Source organism: Linepithema humile, chromosome 5 (assembly GCF_040581485.1).
Source record: "Linepithema humile isolate Giens D197 chromosome 5, Lhum_UNIL_v1.0, whole genome shotgun sequence".
Taxonomy (NCBI): domain Eukaryota; kingdom Metazoa; phylum Arthropoda; class Insecta; order Hymenoptera; family Formicidae; genus Linepithema; species Linepithema humile.
The window spans coordinates 12130907-12156432 of record NC_090132.1 but is presented as its reverse complement, the minus strand read 5'-3'; the positions used below and the strand labels follow the sequence as shown (position 1 = coordinate 12156432).

The following is a 25526-nucleotide window of genomic DNA, read 5'->3' as shown; positions in this document are numbered from 1 at the left end:
AGAGCACAGTATCATCGCCGCCGCCGCAGTCACAGGCTCCACTGTCAGCGAGTCCGAGTGACTAAGTATGCCCGGAAATCACCATGACCCGTAAGCACCTGCGCGCTCCAACAGTTAGGCCTAATCCACCGCGCGCCTATCCTCCCAGAAATGTCCCTGAAGAACGAATAAGTGGTACGACTTTTCGTCAAAGAAATCCACTTGACCTGCACATCCTTCTGCCCTCTGCTTTGATGCGTTTTACCGCATCCTCATCGACTGCTGAGACTACAGTATTTTCTAACTCTGCGTTTATATCTCTCCTAATCTTGTATTTAGGCCTGCCTTCCTGAAGAAGGATTTTGACAGGGGTTGCGCCTGTGGCGACGCACAGTGAGTCTAGCGACAATGTTCGGTACGCACCTACCACCAGTATCAATGCCTTGCGCTGTACATTTTGTAACATTCTAATATCGCGCTCCGTACAGAGGTCTGCCCACCCCGCCACAACATATGCTAGTCGGAGCAAACACTCCCCTGTAAATTGTCGAGAGCGCTCTATGTTTGAGTTCTCACGTTACCCTAGCTAGCTTTCCTAACTTTGCAAATAGTGTGTTGTGTTTCTTTTGAGGGCACGGGTTCAGGATCTGTCGCTAAGGGAGTTAGGCCGGAGATCCGGATTTTTAAAATAACTTTTTTGTGTTTAATAAAAACTTCCATATATTTTTTGGTTTCTTGATTTTAAAAGTTTCCTTTTCTAATAGACTAAGTCCCGTTTCAGAAATCCGTATCTTAGCTCGGAACCTCAGGTTACACGTATTTGCTTAGCGATTGGTTATGTTCCGCGTCGCGGATCTTCTTTCGCGATCTTTTTAATTCGTTTTCCCGACGGATATACGTCCGTTCCGTTTGATAGTTAGTTTTCAACCCCGCCGTCGTGGTCTCGCGACGGTGATTTTATAATCGCGAAACTGCAATTGATTGCAGTTTTAAAGGTCTTTTGATCGAACGTGCTGACGGATTTTTGATAGTTTGTCAGCGTTTTTGCGTTAGGAACGATTTAGGTTTTGATTTACGCTGCACGATTCTCCGGTGTCTCGTACGAGCCGGAAATGCACTGAATTGTCAGCGTTCTTATATGATATTATGTAATAAATATTCTTATAATATTTTATTGATTAAAAATTGGTTGTGGTTCTCTGGACCCCAACAAGTGACTCTATTTTATTTTTTAAAATTGACAATGGGACGCTACTCTCATACCCTTGTCGAAATGAACACCGAGGTATATTTAACGGAACTTTTAAATTTTAAACTATTATCTTCTATTTTTATTGTTGGAGGCCTATCTAAAAAAATCCGTTTTTTTCCTATTTGTTTTTCGTTTTCTAATTTCGTTTTTTGTCTTCTCCGGACGGTCTCCTTTTCTTCTTCCTATTGGAGTCCTACGTATCTTTTTATTTTTCAAAATTATAGCCTTCGTCTTCTTTTGAGAGACCTCAAGTTTCACGGACCTACACCATTCTATTATTTTGTCTACTACCTGCTGACCTCTTGACTCTAATTCTTTTTGTGAACTTCCGCCGACTAATATGATTAGATCACCCGCGTATGCTGCATATTAATCCGAAATTAATACTTCTAATTCCCTAAGCAAACCGTCGAACATAACGTTCCAGCACGTGGGACCAAGAACAGAGCCCTGCGGGTATCCCCTCGTGGCCTGCTTGGAAACTTTTCCGTGCCCTAACTCTATCTGCACCCTTAGATCGCTGAAAGGGTTATATCTACTTGCGAGGCCGAAAAAATACGATTTTTGTGAATTTTTTTCTAGAAAATATATGCATATTTCTGTACGAAAGTTTTTGTGTTCGAAAGAGTCTACTTTGATGAAGTCTTCATTTTTTTTTATGCAAAAATATTAATAAATAAAAAAGTTATAGACAATATCCATGAAGCTGTTTTTTAAAACGCGTTTTGCGGTGACCACTGCCATTCCGAACCAGGTTATTTAAAATGAAAAAATCCAAAAAATTTAGTTAATATATGAATTTATCTAGTCCTTAATCGTTCGATATGCCGAAAAATTAAATAGCAACAAAATGGCGGTTATTTAAAGTTGAAGAATCGATTTTCGTAAAAAAAAAATCGGACTTTTTCGTCCTTTAAAAACAAAGTATGCATTGGAAAAAAAAATCCTACGATTAAGGACTAGATATACATGTCTAAAAATAGCATGCAAAATTTCAGATCGATCGGTGCAGCGGTTTTTGAGATATGTGGTCACCGATTTTAAAAACATAGTTTTGAGAAAAACGCGTTTAAAGTTTCAAGTATAGTTTACACTAAAACAATTTTAAACACATATAAAGGAATGGCTCAAATGATAACAATCAATTAATATAATAGAAAGGCATAGAGAGCCGTCGCGGGATGTTAGTGCGAAATTATAATTTTTCTTAAAGAAATTAATTTGTTAGTCTACGTGAGACAGTTAAATTTGTACACCGATCTCTGGTTCGTTACACTATATTAGATAGTTTACACTAGATAGTTACACAATAGTTTACACTAAATTAAAACATTTATTTTTCAACTTACACAGAGTCATCTATTCCAGGACCATAAAATGTATCCTCTGCCGAAGTTGTTGCTTCTAAAATGTCAGTTTGTTGTTGCCGACGACGTATTCTTTCCTCCCGAGTACTTTGTTGCGCGCGACAGTTTGCTAGTTCTGTACGGTTTGCGTCCTGTATAGTCACATATTGATGGGCATTAGGGCCGCTGCTTACTCCCATGGATTGTAGCATCTGTAGTAATGTTATTGATCCCTCATTAAATACACAGGCAGCGATATATGCGGCTAATTCGACAGTAATTGAGCCACTTGGAATAATTTTTGAGCTAATTTTCCAGATCAGTTGGTTATAACTCTCGTTATTGTTTTGGTTAAACCCGCCAAGACATCTTTCTAGTAAAGTATCCTTACTAAGATCTTCATAAATAGGCTTGATTGCAGTCAAAACATCTGGAGGTAAAGGTTTATAATCATGTTTAAATGAAGCCAGCTCTCTTTTCGCCGAAGCGCGCTGCCAAGTACACCATGACTCAACTCCAGTCGGACATCTACTATGACACGGTTTTTCATCTGTAGAGCTATAATGATCATATGTTGCCCAAATCGCGTTATACATATCTTTCACTGATTCACAATGTCGTCGTATTGCTAAACCGTAATAAACTGTTAATTTATCGATTATTTTTGCCGTTAGCTTGCCTTTACCGCCGAACCCCTTCGTTTTCTTTTTGCACTCGCGCAGGCGACTTCCCATTCTTTTTTGGACGTGTCCAATGCATTCTTTTTTAATAATAGGAGTATCACCATAAGGAGCAGCATTTATGATACCCTTGTACGTTTTTGAATCGCTATCACCGATGTAGTTCGTGTATTTTATACCGTAAATTTTCTTTGAACGCTGGAACATTTCTAGAATCGCGTCTACTTCCATTTTACCTGACGACCCTTGATGGTTTGCGTGACATTCTTCTGTATGCGTACTTAACCATTCTTCATATTCTTCAGAACCTTCTTTTTTACTCCAATATTCACATACTTTGCAATATGAACTTTTCACAAAAACGTCAATAACTTTGCCAGTGTAATATTCGATGATAGAAGAAACACTGAATAAAGAACTAAATCCGCGCTTTTTCCACGTCCCGTCACCAGACACAGTTAATTCAGTTATTTTATCCAAATTTTTTGCTTTACAAGTCTGCTACTTCTTCTTTCACGGTCTTTTTAAAAAGTATTTCAGCAACAGTTTTAATACATTCGTGCATATGTTTTACAATCATATCATACGTGGTGTTGTGTGTCGAAAGACCACAACGTAATAATTATAGGTTAATTAGGCAATAACAATAATAAACATTTAGAAGGCCATTAATCGAGGCCACTTCTCGAGAATCCTGTGACAAAAGTTATTTAATTATTAAACAATTAGGCGCTGACGCGAGCACTCGTTCTTAGAAGCCCGAGTGTCACTTGCGTCTAAAGTAGGTTAAACAGATCAGCATTTTGGTAACACAATGGATCGATATAGTTCAAGTCTCATTGTGTTCCGAATACTGATCCGTATAAATTAAGGCGGCACACAAGGCGCCGCGGGTTTTTATCAGCAAAGTTCCGGACGAAGCACGACACGTCGCGTACACGCGTAACCACGGTAGTACGGTCGCCGAATAAGTGAGGTGACAAGTGTAATAAGAAGATACCAAATAAAAGCTATTCTATATATATATATTCAGAAGTGCTTAATCATTCTACACTCTCCGAGCCAAAGCCCCCTTGACCAGCACGGCGAAATCCCGAATCTATACGCAGCGCCTACCGCTACCATAGTAGGCGCAACAGTGGACTGATGAAAAAAAGCCGGCATGTCCATTAAGCCACAAAACTTTTGAGCACCTTTTAATCCTATTCCTAGAACTCTCATTGTAAATATAAATCTTCGATTTATTTCGTAGGAATGTGAGACAAAAGTACTCGAAGAAACATACTGAGGCTCGCAATTATCACACAGTAAAGCAATTTTAAAACCGAGGCCGCGCGTATCTGCAGTTTGAAAATTAATATTTCCATTACATTGCTTGCACTTTATAAAATTGGAAATAGTGGAAAAAACGGTAATAAAGTTTATAATTCTATATTCTATGTTATTGTTTTGCGGCACAATTATTTCCTTTTGCCTCTTGAGTTTCTTTGCAAATGCACTAAAACTGTCTTCATTGTGCTCCACTGTTTGTGGATTAAACACGTTCTTCCTTTTTCTTGTTCTCGATTTTCTTAAATTGCCTGATTTTCTTAAATCTCTTGAACCCTTTTGGCGATTCATAATTTTGAGGAAAATGTAACGAATATTCAACTGTACGGCTCGACGTCAATTGCTATACTGCCAGGGTTATGTGTTTGCTGGTCTAAAAGTCCGTTAAATTTGAAGTTGAAATGTGTTGGAAGACTCTTTGTATTTACTAATATGTCTATATACTCTAATACACACAACAGATGACCTGAGAGACAGGTAGAAGGAGACGGTATTCATCCTTCGTGCAGCTGCCGCGCCAAACGGCTCAGAGCGTTCCGACGGACCTACACTCAAGATCGTATATCTCCATGAAAATACGACGGATCAACTTAAAATTTTAAGGGAATATTTCTAACATTATATACTTTAAGAAAGTGATTTTTGAAAAATCGATTTTTTCAAAATTTCTAAGTAGATATAATCCCTGAAGTACCTCCGGAGCACCTTGAAAATGTTCTTAGGGCAGTTCCTATCTTTAAAACTATCTAATACAAGGGACCACCAGACATTGTCAAAGGCACCCGAGATATCGAAGAGTAGGGTGACGACATACCTCTTTTCAGAGGCAGAGACCATCCTCCGCAACTCCACGATAGCGTCCTCCGTCGATCTTCCGGGCGTGAACCCGAACTGTCAGTCGGAGATGTTTCCAGGCGCCACCGACGTGTCCTCTAGGCGAAGCTTGATAAGCTTTTCGAAGAGTTTTCTTACTACAGAGAAAAGACATATGGGCTTGTAGGATTTCGGGTACTTCTCGTCCCTGTCCTTGCTCTCCAGAAGAACTCGCAATGAGCCCTCCTTCCAAGTTGAGGGAAAGACGCCCCACTGAAGGCATCTGTTAAATAACCTAACTATTTGACTGGGGATTGTTCTACACGCTACCTTCAAGATACTGACCTTGATTAGATCAGGTCCGGGTACTTTGTGATTCTTAAAACTCCTAACTACCTCGACCACTTTTTGCTCCGTGAAGATTGGAGCATCGGCCGTATTTGGCGCATTTTCTTGTGCATTTTTTCTAACTATCCTTTGGTTCTCTGTGTCTTCATTCTTCCAGTCGTCTGGGACATGAACATCCAAAAGGAAGCTGGCTGTCTCTTCTATGGTGTTGGTAGAGTATTTGCCTTGCCGGAGAGTGCTAAACACTCTCTCAATCCGGAGCTTTTTAGCTTATAAACGTTTATAAACGTAGCCCCAAGCTTCCGAGTTGTCGTGCGACATGACAAATTTTCGCCAACTTGCGACCTTCGCCTTCCTCACCTCCCTGATGTAGTACTGCAAAGATACGCGATACTTTTGACGTAGGGTAAGATAATTGGGCTCCCCTCGCCTTCTCTGGGTGGCACGTCCCAACCTATATATTGACTTTTTGATGATAGTCAGCTCCCTAGTCCATCATGGGTTAAAAGGAGGTTTTTCTAAACCTCCGTTTCCTTGGCATAGAAAACTTACAGGCCTCTTAGAGCACCATTGTAAGCTTCTGCGCCATCAGCTCTACATTCTCCGCAGACTATAAACCGAAGACCTCAAGTTGCGACCTAGGTAGATCGCGCAGGCTCTCGGAGAACTGATTCCAATTGGCCCGATAAATGTCGAATCGATTGACCTCAGCTCCCCGATCATTGCCCATCGCTTTCGGCACCTTCACTCTGATGTCCACAGAGTTGTGATCACTGCTCGTCCAATCCTGCTTCACCTTTGACTCGCCGATGAAATGGCTTATGGTAGGAGACGAGAGATAACATCTATATAAGACGATCCTCCTGCCATTCAATAGGTTGGAGGCTGAGCAGCGTCGTTCAATACCTGAGGCCAAATGCGTGGATAAAGTCTTCAAATTTGACATCTCTTTCATCTATTTTTTGGGGCATCAGACAGACGATCACGCATTGACGTCTATCACAACTAACATTCTCTTTCCCCTCAGCGAATGACATCATTTCGAGGTGCCTGAGGTGTTTCTCGATCTCGTCGTTGTACTGAAGGTAGCACGACACGACATAGAATGAAAAATTGGGAGCTTGCATTTCCACACAAACGCAATGCGTAGTGCTAAGCTGCGAGACAAATAACATTTCTAAATTTGAATTACTTATGGCTACTGCCGCCCACAGGCGTTGCAAACGAACAGCAGCCACCCTAATTTGCATACCTAGCCCATAGAATACGTGGCTTGAATTCTGCTTCCTGACATATGTTTCCTGCAATAACAGGACATCAAGTCGCTTCTCAGAGGCCAGTTGACAAACCTCACTCGATACTACTTGTGGACGATGTATGTTCAACTGTAGTATCCTAATTCTTGTGGACCGCGCGCAAACTACCGGTGGCTCTGTGGCCACTACTAAATTATACGCCGCGTTATACGGGCTAACTTCATTTGATGTGTCTTCCAGGTGGGTCTGGATGGGGTTCGCGAATCTAAAGCGTTTTTTCCTATCAACTTGTTTTGCCTCGCGTGGCCTAACGTTTCCTAACATCTTATTTGTTATATGGTATTAGCCTATTAACTAATACACACCGGTTAACGTTGTACTCAATAACCTTTATTCTACTATCACAATACACGAACATAGGAGTGTTTACTACGGAGTCAATACCCTATGACGGCTCAGTGATGACTGACTTTTACAAAAGATTGTCGAATTACCGCGATACTTAGAATACCGTAGCATTGGTAACTCAGCTGACTTACTTATCGATACATCACACTATTAATCCCTATAAGCCTATCGCCTTCCTAATGTTACGCGGGCTGAGCGAAGACTTTTTACAACACGCACTATCCTATCACATCTTTCTAAAGCAATGCGGACAGTACAAAGACTGCAACACTGGGACTGTGCCCCGCCGTGTCCAACGCAAACCCGCTCGGGCACAGCTCGGTGAGGTGCTCTCGAAGAAGCGGAGATCACCACCGAGCCCACGAGCGACCGCGTACGAAACCCAGCAGCGGGAGCTCTTATCACTTTCCTACCAGCAGTCTGGCCGGAAACGGCTGGCCAGACGGGCACTCTTCCTCACCTGATTAAAAATATTAGAATTTATAATTGTTCCCAAAAGTATGGTGGAAAAAAAGTTCGGCGCCGTAGAGCCACCTATACGACACTAACAAGGGAAACCCACATAACTTGGGTCACCGATTTTGCTGAAATTTTATAGGTACGTAGTATTGGTATAGTGGTAACAAATACTATTCGGAGACGATGCACTATTCAGCTGTTGACGAGAAATTGCTGTTTGAATTTTATTATATTGTATTAGTACCACGGCAGTGAAACATCTGTCAGACGGCGGCGTAGCGCAGTGGAGTAAGACGAGTACTAGAGATCTGAAGGTTACAGGTTCAATTCCATTTCATCTTTTTTTTTTTTTGTTCAGTTTTTTTAATACAAAACACGTTTTTCAAATACATAAAATATAATATCTTTCCAATAATTCCTATATGTACATTAAGTTTCTCGATATATGGGAACAATGTACTTAAAATTTCGTACACTTTAGGTATCTCGATCCGAGATCGGTGTACAATTTAACTGTCTCTTGTGGACTAATTTATTAATTTCTTTAAGAAAAATTAAAAATTTAGCACTAACATCCTGCGACGGCTTTTAATACTCTTCTATTATATTTCTAAATTTTTTATTTTCTAATGATATGTAATTTACTAAAATACAAAGCAACTTATCATTACTGATAGTTATGCTTTCATCAACTAAAATTGAAAATTTCTGATTTTTAAAATTTGTAATAAGTTTTTCACTTTCGCGTTTTCCTAAAACATTTTCAATTGTTTGTGCACATTTTTTCCTTGACAGTTTCAGATCGTAAACCACCTGTGGATTAGAGCAATTTCTTTCAATAAAGGGACCAAGTGATCTACTATTTGAAAAACTATATTGTGTTCCGCGTAAAAAGTATCTAATTTTATTTCGGCTGTTTTAACTTTTTTAACATGGTCCTCATTTTTAATATTGTTATTGAGTTTAGGTAATAAAGCAGATGGTGCGACATTACGGCTTTTATCTACATTCTTAACATGCAACTTCGTTTTGGAATGTTTTATTAAATCTGATTTGCCACATAAAAGAACTTTATTACAAACCGTGCAGAGAGCTTTTTCATTATTTTCATGTGGCGTTAACCAATCTTTAAAAATGTCAATACTTAGCCAAGAATACTGGAATACTTTCATTTTTTATTTCCTCTTCTTTTTCTTGATGCCACTTGATGTTGATGGTTGTGGATAATCCATCTTCTTCCACAATATCAGCTGATTTCAATTGTAATTGATTATAATGCACTACAATATGTCATGTGTCACTAAAAACGCGGGAAAACTATCATATCCCCTATAGTACACCTAGATACATCTGTGGTAGCAGCCGACGTCTAGCCGTGACGTCAGCTTACGCATGCGCACGGAGGTTTCCGTACGGGAAAAAATCCCACGACAGCGCATCACTGCTCTCACATCCGCCGTAGGGTCGAACGTGTCGGCGCTAATATTTGTATTATGGTCCACTGTTTATCCGGAACTCTTCTAGCCATATCTTTGTTATCTTGGTACATAATTAATTGCGATTTGCGGCAAAATGTTCGGAGAACATCAACATATGCGGAATAAAAAAAATTCCATTTTTTTATTTTTCTAAGGTGTATATGTTCCCTTAATAACGGTACATTGAATAGAGAGAAGTATCGAAACTTCTGGCGCAACAATTATCATTGCTTCTTGAGGAACTAAGCTTAGAAGAAAGAATGAATATGTGGTTTATGTACAATGGTTCCGGCACATTACTCGCATGTTGCACGACAAATTATGAATGGGGATTATAATAACTGGTAGATCAAACGGGCTGGTTTAGTACATTGGCTTGCTCGATCGCCAGACTTAACTTCTCTTAATTTTGGATGAGGATATCTTAAATAAATAGTTTACTAGGACGTACCAATCAACCAGGGAATATAAAAGAGCGCATTATAAATGCTTGCAGAAGTATTGATAGGGAAACTCTATTACGTACCCACCAATCTTTTATGAAGCGTATTGATAAGTGCATCGAAATTGAAGATCACCATTTTGAGCATTTATTAAAATAATTTGACAAATAAAGTTTTCTTTTTGACAAATAATGCATAACTTATCTTTGGCATAACCACCAGAAATCGTGGTAATTACAACAATTCATTCCTTTCTTAAAACTTAACAAACTTTGTCTGAAACATTTTTTCATAAAATGCTTTGTCTTCGAGATATTCAGATGTGCCAATTAAATGCCTCATATATCTTTAGTGCTCAAATATTTTTCAAACATCTTTCAAAATAAAAGTCAAATAAAAAATTGTTTCGGACAAAAGTTGTTTGTTTTTTTACGTAGAATAGAAGGTGCTAAAAAATAATAAGTTCTCATTTGAAAAAACAAAAGTTGATTTTCAAATAATCTTGAAAACATTCACAAAATAAAAAATGAATACGTCTCTCTTTCTCCCTCAAAAACAAACCACTTTTGTCCGAGATATTTGTTTCTGAAGTGCATTGTTTTCGAGATATTTAGTTGTGCCAACTTAAATAAAGCAACCTTTATATCTAAATATACAGGGTGTCATGTAACTGGTGGTACAAGTGGAAAGGTGATGATTCTACATAAAAAACTGAATCAAAAATATAGAATAAAGTATTTTCATACGAGGTTTTGTTTCCGAGAAAAATGACTTTAAAAGTTTATCGAGTAAGCGAGTACTTGATTAAGTCTCAACTCAACGGATTTTACTGTAGACTATCTTGATGTGTGTAAATACCGTTGATATTATGTTGTTTGTTTTTTTTTTGTATTATTCGTACTCTTCTCTTACGCTTATCGAAATGAGCTCTTAGTTTCTATTATACTGCCGATATAACTACAGATAGCAATCGAGAGTATACGGACATGATTTGTGCGTTAGGTGCATGTAACAACAGTGCTTTGGCCGCAGTTAAAAAAAACGACAATTGAAAAGTAATATGGTGTGTCATAGAAAAAAGAATAAGAAAAAAATATAAGAAAAGGAGAGGTGGAGAGAGAGAAGAGAAGAGAAGAGAGAGAGAGAGAGAGAGAGAGAGAAAAAGAGAGAGAGGGAGAGAGGGAGAGAGAATAATTCGACGCAGTGCTGTAGTATTATACGCTGCTCGTATTGATAGCCGCTGCTCCTGTCACCGCTTCATCGCGCGCCTAGTGATCGCGTAGCTGTGGGACGTCCTTCTCACCGCGCGCGCTTTACTCGAGCGGATTCACCGATCTTTTTTCGTTAATTATCAGTACTTATTACGAAAATAAAAAATCTCCGGTTTGATTGTGACTGATTTGTGATTGGATTTTGTGACTCCGATTTGATTGTGACCGGTTTGTGGTCCGTGTATATTGTGAACTCCCTTCCTTCCAATCAATGACGAAAGTGTTTGACGGCTGCGTAAATCGCCAGGAGCTCTCGGTCGTTCGGGCTGTACTTTTGCTGCGTGGCGGTCAGCTTTTTGCTGAGGAACGCCACCGGCTGCTGTCCGTGTTTGCCATGCTGATGGATTACTGCTCCAATTGCAAAATCCGAGGCGTTGGTCGTCAAAAAAAGTTCCGCTGTCGGATCTGGATGCGTCAAAAGCGTTGCACGTGCGAGGCTCTCTCTGCACATTTCGAATGCTGCCTCTCTTTCTGCGCTCTATACAATTGGTGTTTTTCCCTTCTGATTGGCTTTGAGCGCGTTATTTAAAGTAGCCTGGTTCATGGCCGCTCCCGGAATAAATCTCCTGTAAAAATTCAATGTTCCGAGGAACTGCCGAAGCTGCTTGACAGTGGTAGGCTTCAGGAAATTTCGTATCGCCTCGACCTTCTCCGGTAAAGGCTGTGTTCCTTCTGTTGAGACTTGATACCCCAAAAATGCTACGACCTCTTTGCTGAACACGCATTTTGCCGGGTTGAGTTGTATTCCGTACTTGCTGAATCTTTGGAACAATAATCTTAAATGCTTTTTGTGCTCTTCCTTGTCGTGAGATGCTACCAGGATGTCATCAATGTAGGCGTAGCAGAAATCAAGCCCGCGTGTCACCTCATTGATGAATCTTTGGAACGTTTGAGCTGCATTTCTTAAGCCGAAAGGCATTTTAAGAAATTCAAATAGGACGAACGGTGTGGTGATCGCCGTTTTAGGCACGTCTTCCGGATTTACTGGAATCTGGTTGTAAGCTCTAACCAGTGTGGAGAAAATTGATTTCCCGTGAAGAGCTTGTGTGAAATCCTCGATGTGCGGAATCGGGTACCTGTCCGGCACCGTTCGGTTGTTGAGCTTGCGGTAATCGCCGCATGGTCGCCACGTGCCACCTTTTTTAGGTGCCATATGCAACGGCGAGGCCCATGCGCTCTTAGACCAAGATCTATAAAGAGAAGGTTACCTCAGAAAAACCGGTTGTGGGCGAGGGACGATGAAGTAAGGGGGGAGCTAAAAACAGCTTGATGGCGAGGGGCGATGAAGGAAGGGGAGAGCATGATGATCTCATCGACAAACAGTAGCTGTCTGAGATAGCTTCTGTTTGCCGATGAGATCATCATTGCCCCTCTTGCCGCTCGTCCCTCTCTGCATTTGCCCCTCTTGCCGCTCGTCCCTCTTTGCGCATGAGGTAACCTTCTCTCTATAGATCTTGCTCTTAGACGGCGCGATTACCCCTTCCTGCAGCAGTAAATCAAATTGTTGTTTAGCCTCTTTGAGTTTTTCCGGCGCCAGTCTCCTCGGCCTGCACGCTTCCGGTGGACCTGGTCTCGACGTAACGCATCGTTGAGTGCGGCGCGGATTCCGTCTTTCCGGTCGGGTTAGTGAGCTGCGGAAATTCAGCCAATAAGGCGTGGAAAGCTGTTTCCTGTAACAATGTTTTGATTGATGCTTGTCCAGTTCTGCTTTGGAAGCTGTTTGTAGCCAATCCGGTTGTTGCGTCCAATAGCTTACTCTTTCGTACATCCGGCAGAAGGTGGAAGTAGCCAAGGAAATCGGATCCTATGATTGACTGCGTGACGTCAGCCACTATGAACTTCCATTGGAAGGCGCGCCTTAATCCGATGTTGAGTTGAAGCGCGATCCATCCATAAGTGTGGATGAGTGAACCATTAGCTGCGAATAGGGCCTGCGTTGCTCCGGACATCCGTCCGCGTACCATCGAGCGCGGGTAGACGCTTATGTCCGATTCCGTGTCGATGAGGTACCGAACTTTTGTTTGCCTATCTGTTACAAGTAGGCGGCATGGTTTCGGGTCCGGGCCGTCTGCCGCCATTGATTCCGGCCCTTTTAGTTTTCCGCTTTTTCCTTCTTCTCTTTGTACGTGCATGGCTCTGTACATTTTCTCGCCTTGCTGCCGAATCGTCGGTGGAAAAAGCAAAGATCGCTTTCGTCTTCCGACGTTGATCTTGTCCTACTGCGGCTGCGCGATCTGCGGCGCTGCTGTCTGTGGCGCTGCTCCTGTCGGCCCAATCGCGTGTTGAGTGCCACGACTTGTTTAACCAATGACTGGATCTGTTCTTCCAGCGAGCCAGTAGGTTTTGGTGCTTTCTCTTTTGGCTTGTCCACGACTGCAACGGTTCGGCATGTGACATAGACGCGGTCTGCTTGCTCCGCTACGTCTTCGAGGAGATCGTCGGCTCGAGTTGCTAGGATTATTTGCATTTGGGCCGGTAATCGCCTCAGCCAAAGCGTGCGCAAGAGTTGGTCCGATACCGTACTGCCGGCGTCCGTAGGAGGCGCAGGAATTGCGACGGCTTTCTGTCGCCTAGTTCCTCGCGCTCTAACAATTGGTGAATGCTCCTGTTCGAGTCGCTCAGCCGTTGGATTAGTGCTCTTTTAACCGCCTCGTATTTCCCAAATGCCGGTGGATTGGTTATCAGATCCTTGATTTTCTTGATGTATTTTGTCTCGATCTGCGAGATTGCGTACGCGTATTTGGTTGAATCGTACGTGACCGCGTTTAACAGGAACTGGCTCTCCAATTGGACGAACCATAATTCTGGTTCCTCCGGCCAGAATGGCGGTACATGCACCGATACTCTGCCGATCTGAGCTGCGTCGGCGCCTGGCGTCTCGCCAGCTTTCTCTGATTGGCTCATTTCTCTCAACCAGTCGTCGGGATCACCAGTTTATGGGCGTAATGCCTTAAAGATGTGTTCGAACTGGTGAGAAAGTTGTGAGAACCAATGTATCATGATATAAATACAAGGGTATGCTCTTACGCATCTTGTAGAAAGCGACCAATGAGGAACTGTCTCCAAGGCTACGTCACACTGAGCGGTAAATTTAAAGCAGCGACTTTACATAATTATTATTAAAAGCATTTTCCAGATAAAATTGTTACTATGTTTAAATGGCAGTAATATGGAATTACAAAATATGCTACGGTAATATATTCTACATAATAGTATAGAATCTGTTATATGCATGCTAATGTAAATTGCAATATGGTCTGATTAGTGTGTGAAATGCGAACATTTAACGACAAAATATAGTTTTAAACATCAAATTACTGATTGTGAGCTGAATATGAAATAAAAAGAGTAATAAACGTTTTTTATATTAAAATACAGCGGTTTTTGAAAGTAAGTATTTTATTTATATATAAAAATTATTTATTATATATTATACAAAAATTATTAGAATGTATTACGACAGAAAACATATGGAAAAGACAAATAAAATAAGAGTAGAGAAAGATATTATAAAACAGGTTTTTTATTTGTAAATTTGGACATTTTTTCTGTTTTTTTCCTGTAATTTGCAGAAGCAATTAATTTATTAAATTCGTTTAGTCTAATATATGTTCTCGTTCTAATTAGACATAACAAAACTTCTTTCGGCATTTCACTTTTTAAATTAGGTTGTATAATATTCATCAACGTTTGAAAAATGAATTTATCTTTACGCAGACTAGACCCATGATATTTATTGAATTCAATATTCATTATACGTGCTACTTGTAACAGTTCTTCGGATGAATATATGCACTTTCCTCGGGATATAAATTGTAGCCAATCTTGATTGTTTATTGTCTCAAGCTGACGCGTTTCAACATCTAATGTGGTGTACTTATTTTTGAATCTGAACGCCACGTATCCTGCTATATATTTCAATCCCTCTTCTTCAATAATGTCGCTAACTTCCAACTCATCTAATTCTAGCAGAAGTAATGCTCTAATGTGAACAAACCTAAAACTTACTGGCGCCATATTGAATAGCAGCCGATGTATGACGTATCTATGACGTAATCTTGGAGATGCGCAGTGGTTTGACATGTAATGAGCATACCCTTGTATTTATATCATGCAATGTATTAGAAAATATATATTTTATTTTCTTCGTCAGAGAAGGTGTGTATGTACAAGTTTATATTTGAGTTTTTTATTGCGCCAGAGGCGCTTTCTCGGCAAAGGTGTAAGATCGAGAAGTTAAAAGAAAAATTGATGAGCGCGGTAAGAAATCGCGGCCGTGTCTTGGTATATTGAAACGGTCCTAAGAAGGATGGTTCGATAGACGATGCTCGTTGCAACCCTTTCCCGGGTGTTGGAGGGACTCCGTTTGGAAAGTGGTTTTCCGTCTGGCAACTCTCCGAGCACGCCCTAGGCGGCGAGGTTTGTATTGCGACGGAGCGAGTCTCTGGTGTGCTTGATGAAGTGACCGTCTCGGCTCTCGGTGCAACAAAGTGTTCTGTGTAGCGAGGAGAGAAAGGTCTCCGAATTCGAATATCCCCAGCAACTAGAGTATCCCTTGGAGGCCGGGTCAGCCGGACACAGAACTCTAAGGGAATTAATTTCCACTGTAGAGTCTGTGGGGATGACGGCGGTGCTGGTGAGTCAGCGGGTTGCTTGGATGAAGTGTGCGGCTGAAGCTGGGACTCTGTTTTTCTTTTACGTGCCTTTCTAGGCACTGTGAGAAAAACGGCGAGAAAAATTTGTCTCTGGTCACGCTCTGCTACTGCAGAGTTAATACTCAGCTCAAGGGCCCTAGTAGAGAGCTCGCCTTGAAGCGAGTGAGTGAGGAAAAGCTTGCGTCGAAGCTCTTTTATACGGTGTTGATCGATTCTCGATTGCGAGAGAGCCTTACACCGCCTGCGCAACCTAGTGGTGTATCTGCAGGCTCATAACGCAGAGGCCCTGCGGCGCGTAGCGGCGCCGCGGCGTACTAGGCCACTTCAGTGCAGCGGTATGGCGGTGAGCCGCCACAGCTCTATTGTAGCGTTCTGTTCGCGAAAACCAAACTAGTGTTCAGGGATGGTACTATTGCTTTCCAAAACAGGTTTGATTATTTTTAGGATAAATTTTTCAAAGACTTTTGACAAGATAGGTAGTAGATTTATTGGCCTATACAACGTTACTTTTTCAGGTTCTTTTCCAGGCTTTGGTATTAGCATGATTTGCGCCACTTTCTATTGTGCCAAAAAGTAGTCAAGCCTTAGTATAGCGTTGTAGACAAAAGTAATAAATCTTAGTGCTTTTTGCGGTAGCTCTTTTAGTACTTTACCGGTAATTAAGTCGTATCCTGGCGCCTTGTTTCCCCTTACAAGGAGAGGCTCAGGATTTGTCCTCTCCGATTTTGATGGACTTTAAATATATAATAGTATTACCTTCCTATTAATTACTGGTAAAGCCACTCGACGCAACTCTCAAGCATTCGCGAGAAAAATTAGCTTAAACTTTTCCGTGTCTGTAATGTACCCATGCGTGAAAGATCAATCGTCGAGCACTAGTAGCTGTGAACGGCTGTAAGACGACTGATTACTAGAACGAACTGTTGTACGTTTGCTGGTTCGAATCTTGCTTTTTTCTTCTTTTTTTTCCTTTTTTTTTTAATAAGCTGCATTAACATGGATATGATTGTATAACATACTTAAAGAAAAAAATTATTTAATAATTTTTAAAAATGTTGCACAATCACATCCATGTTAATGCAGAATATTAAAAAATAATATATTATTTAAATTATTATAAAACCCTGCAATTAAATTATTATAAAATATTAATTATTTACTCGTCATATACACACACACACACATATATATATATATATATATATATGCATTAAAAATTTTAAATAATGTTATTAGTGTTATCAAAATTTTTATTTCTACATTATATTATTTTTACGTTACATTGGAGCAATGAACTCTTGCATAGAGTTCCTTTCTAGAAGGGGATTCATTATTTTGTAAGTTGTCCTGACTATCTGCGAATGTTTTCTTTGTGTGTGTCCCCTCTTTCGGCAATATGAATATAGCCGTTAACCGTCACTCGATTTGAAGAAGAGCTAGCATTAACATCGTGTTCTGCGGAGTGTTAAAAAAGTGAAAAAATGGAAGAAGCAAGCGCAAGTACTAGTGCAGAAAATTTTCCAGAATCCATTACAGAAGTGGAAAAAAATATAGATAATCAAAAAAGAAACGATCTGACTAACGCTCTTATATACTGCAAAAGTTTGCTCGAGGCTGAAAATCTTCTTACAAATACACCGTCAACTGAAATATCAGCCGCTTCTATAGCCATGGGTGAAGAAATTTTTAAAGAAATTATTTTCATGTTGGAGGACAGACAAATAGTAACGAATGAATGTTTAATCAGTGCTGAAAAATTTAACATAGATAATGAAGAGAAATATGAGGAGGTATGTTTTAAATTTTTTACTAATATTTTTAGTATTTGTTTCTGGAAGCAATAAAGCATAATTGTCATAAGCAAAACATAACACGCAATTATTTTGCTAATTATCATAGTGTACAGACAAGACAAGCAGTTCGAGTCCAGAATTCGAACCTGGTGAGGAAACGCTGCGATCTCATGATCACATTCCTTTAGAATATAAGGAAAAGGCGGTTGCTTTAATACAATTGCATCTCAAATGGTCTATAAAGACATTAAAAAGACAAGGCCTCAACCACTTGAAAGATGCCAGGATGCTGCGTACATGGAAAGAGGATGTCAAACGAGGTGGAACAACTATTGATAAATTTGTAAAAATTGAAACAGAAACTTTTACAAATTTTAAAGAAGCCAGAGAGTGCTTTGAGCAGGTAAAAAATTATAAAAAAATTATCTATATATTATAGAATTTAAAATTTTAAAAATATATATTGATAATTGACATTTAAAATTTTTGAATTTTTCTAATTGTCAGATTACAACGAGGACTTTACAACAATGGGCAATGGCTATTGCATTTCCACTACTATCGGAAGATTTTACTTTTTTCGCTAGCAAAAGCTGGGTGACCAGATTTAAATATAAATATAGGATAAGGCAAAGGAAAATTACAAGATTTGTAAGTAATAAAGAAGTAGCGTCATTTGAAGAAATTTTACAAGCAGCGGAAAAATTCAGGACACAAACAAAAGCAATCATGCCCAACTTTAATTTTGATTTTATTATAAATACTGATCAAACAGGTTGTCAGTATCAAATTCCATATAATAGATCGCTCGCATCGCAAGGTACAAAAACAGTACTTGTTAAAAAAAATGTTTACACATTATAACACATTCATATACAGTGCAATATTCTTTGACTGCATCGGGCAAATTGTTACCTACAGTCTTCTTATGTATGCAAGAACTAACCAAAAAATTTGGTCCTACTATTAAAAAAAAAGTAGATCATTTAACTAATGAATATAAAAATATTTTCGTAACATGCTCCAAATCAGGCAAACTCACAAAAGTTATATATAAAGATTTTCTTATAAATTGTATTTCCCCATACGTAGAAAAAAATCAATTTCTATTACTTATCGATTCGTGGGGAGGACAAACTGATACAACAATTTATGATGAAATTTTTGAAGATGAGAGAGGAACAGCATCTTGTAATATAAAAGTAATTCCACCAAAATGTACTCCTCTCTGTCAGCCTTGCGATGTATATTTTTATCGTCAAGTAAAAAATTTTATAAAACGTTTACAAAATGCAACAACTTTGTTGAAGGAAAAAAGAGAAATTGATACACGAGAAGACGCTATTAAGATTCATTCGTTAATTTTGCATCAATTGAGGGCACCTATATTTAAAAAATTGATTTTATATGCATGGTACGCATCAAAATTGCTTGATGATAAACCATTATTTCTTAATGTTAATGATGTCTGTTTTCCTCTTACAATATTTAAAAAATCTTGCGCATGTAAAGACATTAGTTTTATACAATGTGCTCATTAATATTATGTTTTAAATGCTTTTATGATAATTATCATCCAAAAGTGTGTAAACCTTGCGAGGATTCCGAAGAAGATTCCGATTAAATTATGTAAAAATAAAATTATTCATAAACCAAAAAATTATTTATAATTGTTTTTTATTAATCACATTACTTTTTATTTCATAAAATTTTTAATGCATATATGGCGAGTAAATAATTAATATTTTATAATAATTTAATTGCAGGGTAATAATTTAAATAATATATTATTTTTTAATAATCTGCATTAACATGGATGTGATTGTACAACATTTTTAAAAATTATTAAATAATTTTTTTTTTTAAGTATGTTACAATCATATCCATGTTAATGCAGCTTATTAAAAAAAGGAAGGAAAAAAAAGAAGAAAAAAGCAAGATTCGAACCAGCAAACGTGCAACAGTTCGTTCTAGTAGTCAGTCGTCTTACAGCCGTTCACAGCTACTAGTGCTCGACGATTGATCTTTCACGCATGGGTACATTACAGACACGGAAAAGTTTAAGCTAATTTTTCTCGCGAATGCTTGAGAGTTGCGTCGAGTGGCTTTACCAGTAATTAATAGGAAGGTAATACTATTATATATTTAAAGTCCATCAAAATCGGAGAGGACAAATCCTGAGCCTCTCCTTGTAAGGGGAAACAAGGCGCCAGGATACGACTTAATTACCGGTAAAGTACTAAAAGAGCTACCGCAAAAAGCACTAAGATTTATTACTGTTGTCTACAACGCTATACTAAGGCTTGACTACTTTCCTTGACTACGAACGATGGACGGTCCGTAGCCATAACGATGCAGCTTGCGGGCTGCACCGTTACAAGTTTTAAATGCATTAAATATTTTGTCCACACTGCTACTTTTTGCGTCGATATTAATTAATTTTACTAATTGCGTGCGAATATCTAATGTTTTAGGATCAACAAACTGGACAAGAAACGTCATCCGTTTTTCATTACAAATATCAGACGTTTCGTCTATAAAAATAGAAAATTTGGTATTTCGAATGCTTTCAACCACACGATCTGTTTCTATTAGGCATAGTACATTTGAAATAATGTTTGTACATTTCTTTTGGCTCATACTCATTTTTTGTAATACGTCCGAATCCTTTCCTATCTCTTGGAAAAAATTGAGAATATCTTTCGCAGTTTGGAAAGGAATATTTCTATCTGCGATCAACGCTGCATATCGAATTTCTGCCAATTTCCTTCGCTCTTTAAGTGAAATCGATTCCTCTATCATATCGACATCTTCGTCTGTTTCTTGTTGTTTGTTTTGTTCCACGTGTTTTTTAGAAAATGCGTGACGATATACGTTTGATAAGTCTCCAATAAACGATTTGTTGCAAAATGTGCAAAAAAATGCACGCTTGTCATTTGACACTTCGCGTAACCATGGCTTAAATAATGCTATATCCAACCATTCTTTTTGAAATTTAATGTTGTATTTTGAAATTTTGGTTCTTGGACTTATATCATCATCTGATATATTTTGTTTTATCTTGTCCTTATAACTCGCAGAATTTGCATGTCTTGCAACATGCGATGAATAGCAAGACATTTCTTTATTGCATATAATACAATAAAAAAGACTTTCGTCCGATGATACTTTACGAATCCAAGGTTTGAAACGATCATCTTGAAGCCAAGATTCCGAAAAACTTTGTTTACGTGTATTTTTTGTCTTGTCGCTCATTTTTATAGTAAAAAATAGAAGTCAGAGAATAATATAGAATAATTCGAAATGCACGATCGCAGTCGGAATCCCTGCAATACGAGTTAACTGTCTGAACACGAAAATATTACAAATGCATATAAAATATAAAATATAAATAAAATATTTACTTGCAAGTATAAAGTAACAGGACTTTAAGATTCCAGTTTCGTTTGCCAATGCGCCAATAATTAAAAAACTATATAATAATAAAACATTAAAAAAATATAATAAAAAAAAAAGAAATATAATTTATATCTCACTAGTTACGGCTATAGTATCTCCTTCAAACAGCAACACGCAGCGAAACAATGTCTCGTAAAATATTAAATTATAATTATTATAATAATTATAGCACTGGGAAAATAAATATACGTTTCAACAAAGATTTTCAAAGATTTTCACTGGACTGTAACCGACGGTAACAACCAAGAAAGTGAGCATTGTGTTTTGATATTAGGAATTATATTTTATAGATGTATACAGAATTGACCGCGAGACGTGCGAGTGAATAAACGCAAAATCTTGAAACAGACGAAGACTGAAGAAGTGTGTTAAGATTGCTGTTTTCGTATTCAGCTGTTGTTGTATTCAGCTGTTTTAATAGAAAAATAAAATATATACAGAAATTGTTGAAAATTAAATTACATATAAAACTAAACTTTCATACATTTATTTTCAATAATTTCTTTATATATTTTATTTCTCTATATGTACTTTATACTACTCTATAACAATCTTCAAACCATAAAAGAATTTTTTAATAGACGGTCAAGAATTTAGAGAAATTTACTTTTATTTTACCTTTAATTATTTATTTTATTTTTATATTTATTTCTTTTATTTTTGCACAAGATATGGTCCATCAACATCAAAACAATAAAAATTACTTTTACCTTAAATTATAATTTTAAAAAAGTGGTACGATAAGGCTCCAGGCGACGATTCACTTAAAAAAAATCGAACGCGCCTAGTTAGTGGAACCTCAAAGGTAGTGTGAAAGACTACTATTAATAACACTTAAAATTACTAATGAACCAATAATACGCTACACATACTTTAACATGCTAACAAGAGTGCAATAAATCTTTGATTTATTTGACTGCATTTGTAAGATGTATTTGACTGCATTGTATGTTACCGTTTCTCCACTAATCTCCACAGTACAGTAACTTTTGCTAATATGCAGTAATTTAAAATAAATAGTTAATAATTTTCCAAGTGTGTAATCTTTCGATAGAGATAAATGTTAAGAAGCAAGCGTGGCTAATCGATTAAGGCGAGTGGCAGGAATATTGAAAATCTTATGTTTGAAAACTGCTTTTGTAACATTTTTTTTCTTTTTCGATATTTGTTTTTAGCACTGTACCATCAAGTGAATCATTAGATTATGCTTTTGGCTAAAAAATATTATTTTATATTTATTAACAATAATTTCACATGTTAAATTGCACTTTGTTGCAATATGTATGTTGTAAAATGACTTCATTTTTCTATTTATAATAGCAAATCAGTATTTTTTTAAAAATAATTAGTTATTAGTTTAACATTTGCAAATATATTATTAATATACAAAATAATATTTTTTAGCCAAAAAAACATTATTAACTAACTTACACTGTTAGAAACAAATGTGGAAAAAAGAAAAAAAAAGTTGCGAAAATCAAGTCTCGAATACGGGACTTCGAATCCGCTAGGCACTCGCCTTACTCGATTAAAAGCGCTTGTTTCTGAGCATTTGCCGTCCGCAATGTGTTTACGTCGGCTCGATGGTAGCAAGACAGAGACGTCCGCTCTCTCTCTATAGCCGAACGGCCGAGCGCACACAGACACATGACGTAGCGCTTCTTACTTGTGCTGGGGCTCGAGAGCCGCGAGCTCGGTAGTAGATATCGCATCACTGGTTAGTAGGCACAGTATGTGGGCCATTATTATTTATGTCAGCCTTTTCTGGATGTTGCTGGTGTAATGGAGTGTCTCCTCTTAGTGTCTGAGCATAGCTTGCATTAGGTTGGATAGGTCTTATCTTAGTTTTAATTTGATTTTTTCTATTTTGAACTGGACTTAAATTGAGCTCTTCCGCCTGTCTTTCTCTTAGTTTTGGAAATAGTCTTTGTTGCAGTTGTTTGCGAACTTCGCAGCCTTTATAACTTGCTTGGCTCCACAATTGCAGCATTTCACTTCTTCGAATTTCTGCTTTCTGGGACATGTACTAGTCAGATGTTTTTCCGCGCACTTGACACATCTAGGATCCCTAAAACAGTTATTTTTACTGTGTCCATAGGCTTGGCATCTTGTGCACTGTACAATATCCCGTTTTTTATATGGTTGTTTGAAATTAATAATTGTGTTTAATAGATTTTTAATTTTATAGATTTCTTTATTGTTGTCTTTTTGCTGTAGTTCGATGAAGAATAGCGGAAGTGGTTTCTTTGTTTTTGTTTCTAGTGTATTTATTTTAATAATTTTATGATTATGTGTTTCAATTTCTTTTTTCAATTCGTTTATGTCAGTTGTCGAATGCATGTTTCTTAAAACTACCTTGAATTTTTTATCAGCTTTGCATTGGTATGTATAACCTTGACTTCCTTTTTGTTTAAGAGCCTCCATTATGGAATGATATTTTGCAGTTGTTAACGGCTGTATCTTGATCTGATTATCTCTTAATATTTTTATTTCGTACTAATCCTTTGCAATTTTGTCAAGTACTTGTTTTAACGGTGCGATATTTTTAATTCCGTCTAAAAAAATGGGAAGTGATTTGCTTTCTTATATATTTTTAGTGCTGTTGTCATCGTTTAGGTTTAGGTTTAAATGAGCTTCTGCGTCATTTGATTTTTCATATTTGTTGCTGGTACTCACTGGCTTATTTAGCCAGTAATCTTCGATCTGTGTCTGTTTTTTATTTGATTCCATTTCTGTACCCAGGTTTGATGATCTTGTTGGTTTTCCTGAGGATTCTGTTCAGGCATGTCTGCTTGCTGCTGATACGACTCAATTTGAATGTCCCGCCTGGTGGGCTCATGAATTATGGTTTCCCTGGATGACGAGCGCTTGCGCGAGTAGCGCTGTCGATCGGCTATTCTTAATGCAGTAGTCGTGTACATGCCATAGGTTAGGTTGAACGTTATATTAAATCTGTAACGATGCAGCATGCATCGTCACGGCTACGGACCGAACATCGTCCGTAGCCAAAAAGGGCGCATCGAGCGCCGATAAAAGTATCATAAACACCGACGGTCAATCGCCGGACGGCCCCCCACACCCGACCGTTTTCGAAATTTACCAGGTGGGGGCCCGCCGGCTAAACCGCCGATGCTTGCCGATCCTTCGCCAGTCGGGCGGCAGCCGGGTATAAAAGAGGCCCGGCTGTACGCTTTCTTACCAGATCCTGTTCGCTGCTCGCCAGTGAACATCCTATCGCAAGAGCACTCGTGATCCTCGAGAATACTCGAAATCTATGACCAGCAGCCCCACGAGCACGAGCATACTCGTGCACCGACCGAGCATACTCGGCCCCAAGAACCGCTTCCATACGTTACGGGCACACCCGTATCCTCGCCGAGCATACTCGGCTCTAGATCGCGATACGAGAATACTCGTATTCCTGCCGAGCATACTCGGCCACCAGGAACCGTCCTCCGTTCCTCCGTGCGAGCATACTCGCACGTTACCGAGAATACTCGGCCTCGATCCTCGCATACGAGCGCACTCGTATATTACCGAGCATACTCGGTTTCGTTTCCTCGCATACGAGCGCACTCGTATAATAACCGAGCATACTCGGTTTTGTCACCTAAATACGAGCATACTCGTATATTACCGAGCGCACTCGGTTTCTTTCTTACATACGGGCAAACCCGTATACCGCCGGGAATACTCGGCTCCACGTCAGATCACCGGTCATTGCAGGACGCGGGCAATACGCGCGTCCTCGCTCCCGTCTTCATCCTTTTAAAATCGGGTCCTCAAATCCGGCAGGCAATCGCGAACTAATCGAATCAACAGCGAACATCGAAATCACCGCGCACGCGCCCGAGCATATCGATCAGTCGATCGATCATCGACGCCGCTCGAACGTATCGATCCACGCGCTCGCAATCGTCTAGAGACAACTGCGGCACCCGCGCTTGCGCTGACACTTTCTCGTCACAGTACGACCACCGTTACACATTGTTCATCACCGCCGAGATAAATTATAACCCGCGTTCAAACAAACATATTAAACGCTCCGTATCCACACGGATTTGTATATAATAGACTTCCTCAGTTGAAAAATAAATCTTATTTTATTTTATTCTTTCGTTTTACTCATTTCATCCGAGCATTCTTTTACGTGCCCCCAACCGACCGAACTCCTGACTCCGGCGAGTTATTTTGCGTAAATCAACGTACCGTTTCATGTCTCACTCGTCTCATCGTCTCAAATCGTCAGACAGTGGAGAGAGATGTAGGGCCCTTTCTATTTACAGAGAAAGATCCTTATTTGGCTAGGCCAGGTTCTGCAAGAAGTCACCCCGCTAAAGCCTTGTGTCCACGATGCTAGAACTCGGTCCGAGATCTCGGACCGAGGGAAAGTTACTAGAACTCGGATCATGTACACACTGAACTTGGATGCAAAACTAAAACTAAAAATTTTAATTAAATAATATGAAATACGGCATAAGAGTTATGACTAGAATTATGTGTTAAGAATTAGGAATAATTAATACATTTCGTTCTCTTATTTCAAGTAAAATAATT

At 38.9% G+C, this 25526-nt stretch overlaps 2 protein-coding genes and 1 pseudogene across 2 annotated transcripts in view; 2 read left to right on the top strand and 1 right to left on the bottom strand.

Moving 5' to 3' along the window:
- Nucleotides 1-25526, top strand: part of LOC136999858 (odorant receptor 10-like) — a 233579-nt gene that overhangs the window by 98648 nt on the left and 109405 nt on the right. The gene's annotated exons all lie outside the window — the stretch shown is intronic.
- On the bottom strand, nucleotides 2329-4280 carry LOC137000049 (uncharacterized). The gene has a single exon (XM_067355649.1). The coding sequence runs from the start codon at nucleotides 3486-3488 to the stop codon at nucleotides 2577-2579; it is 912 nt and encodes a 303-aa protein (XP_067211750.1). The 5' UTR covers nucleotides 3489-4280; the 3' UTR covers nucleotides 2329-2576.
- LOC136999859 (uncharacterized) lies at nucleotides 17628-23853 on the top strand (annotated as a pseudogene).

What these genes read in the sequence shown, in the direction of transcription:
- LOC137000049 (XM_067355649.1), bottom strand. Translation starts at nt 3,488, where the DNA reads ATGGAAGTAGACGCGATTCTAGAAATGTTCCAGCGTTCAAAGAAAATT.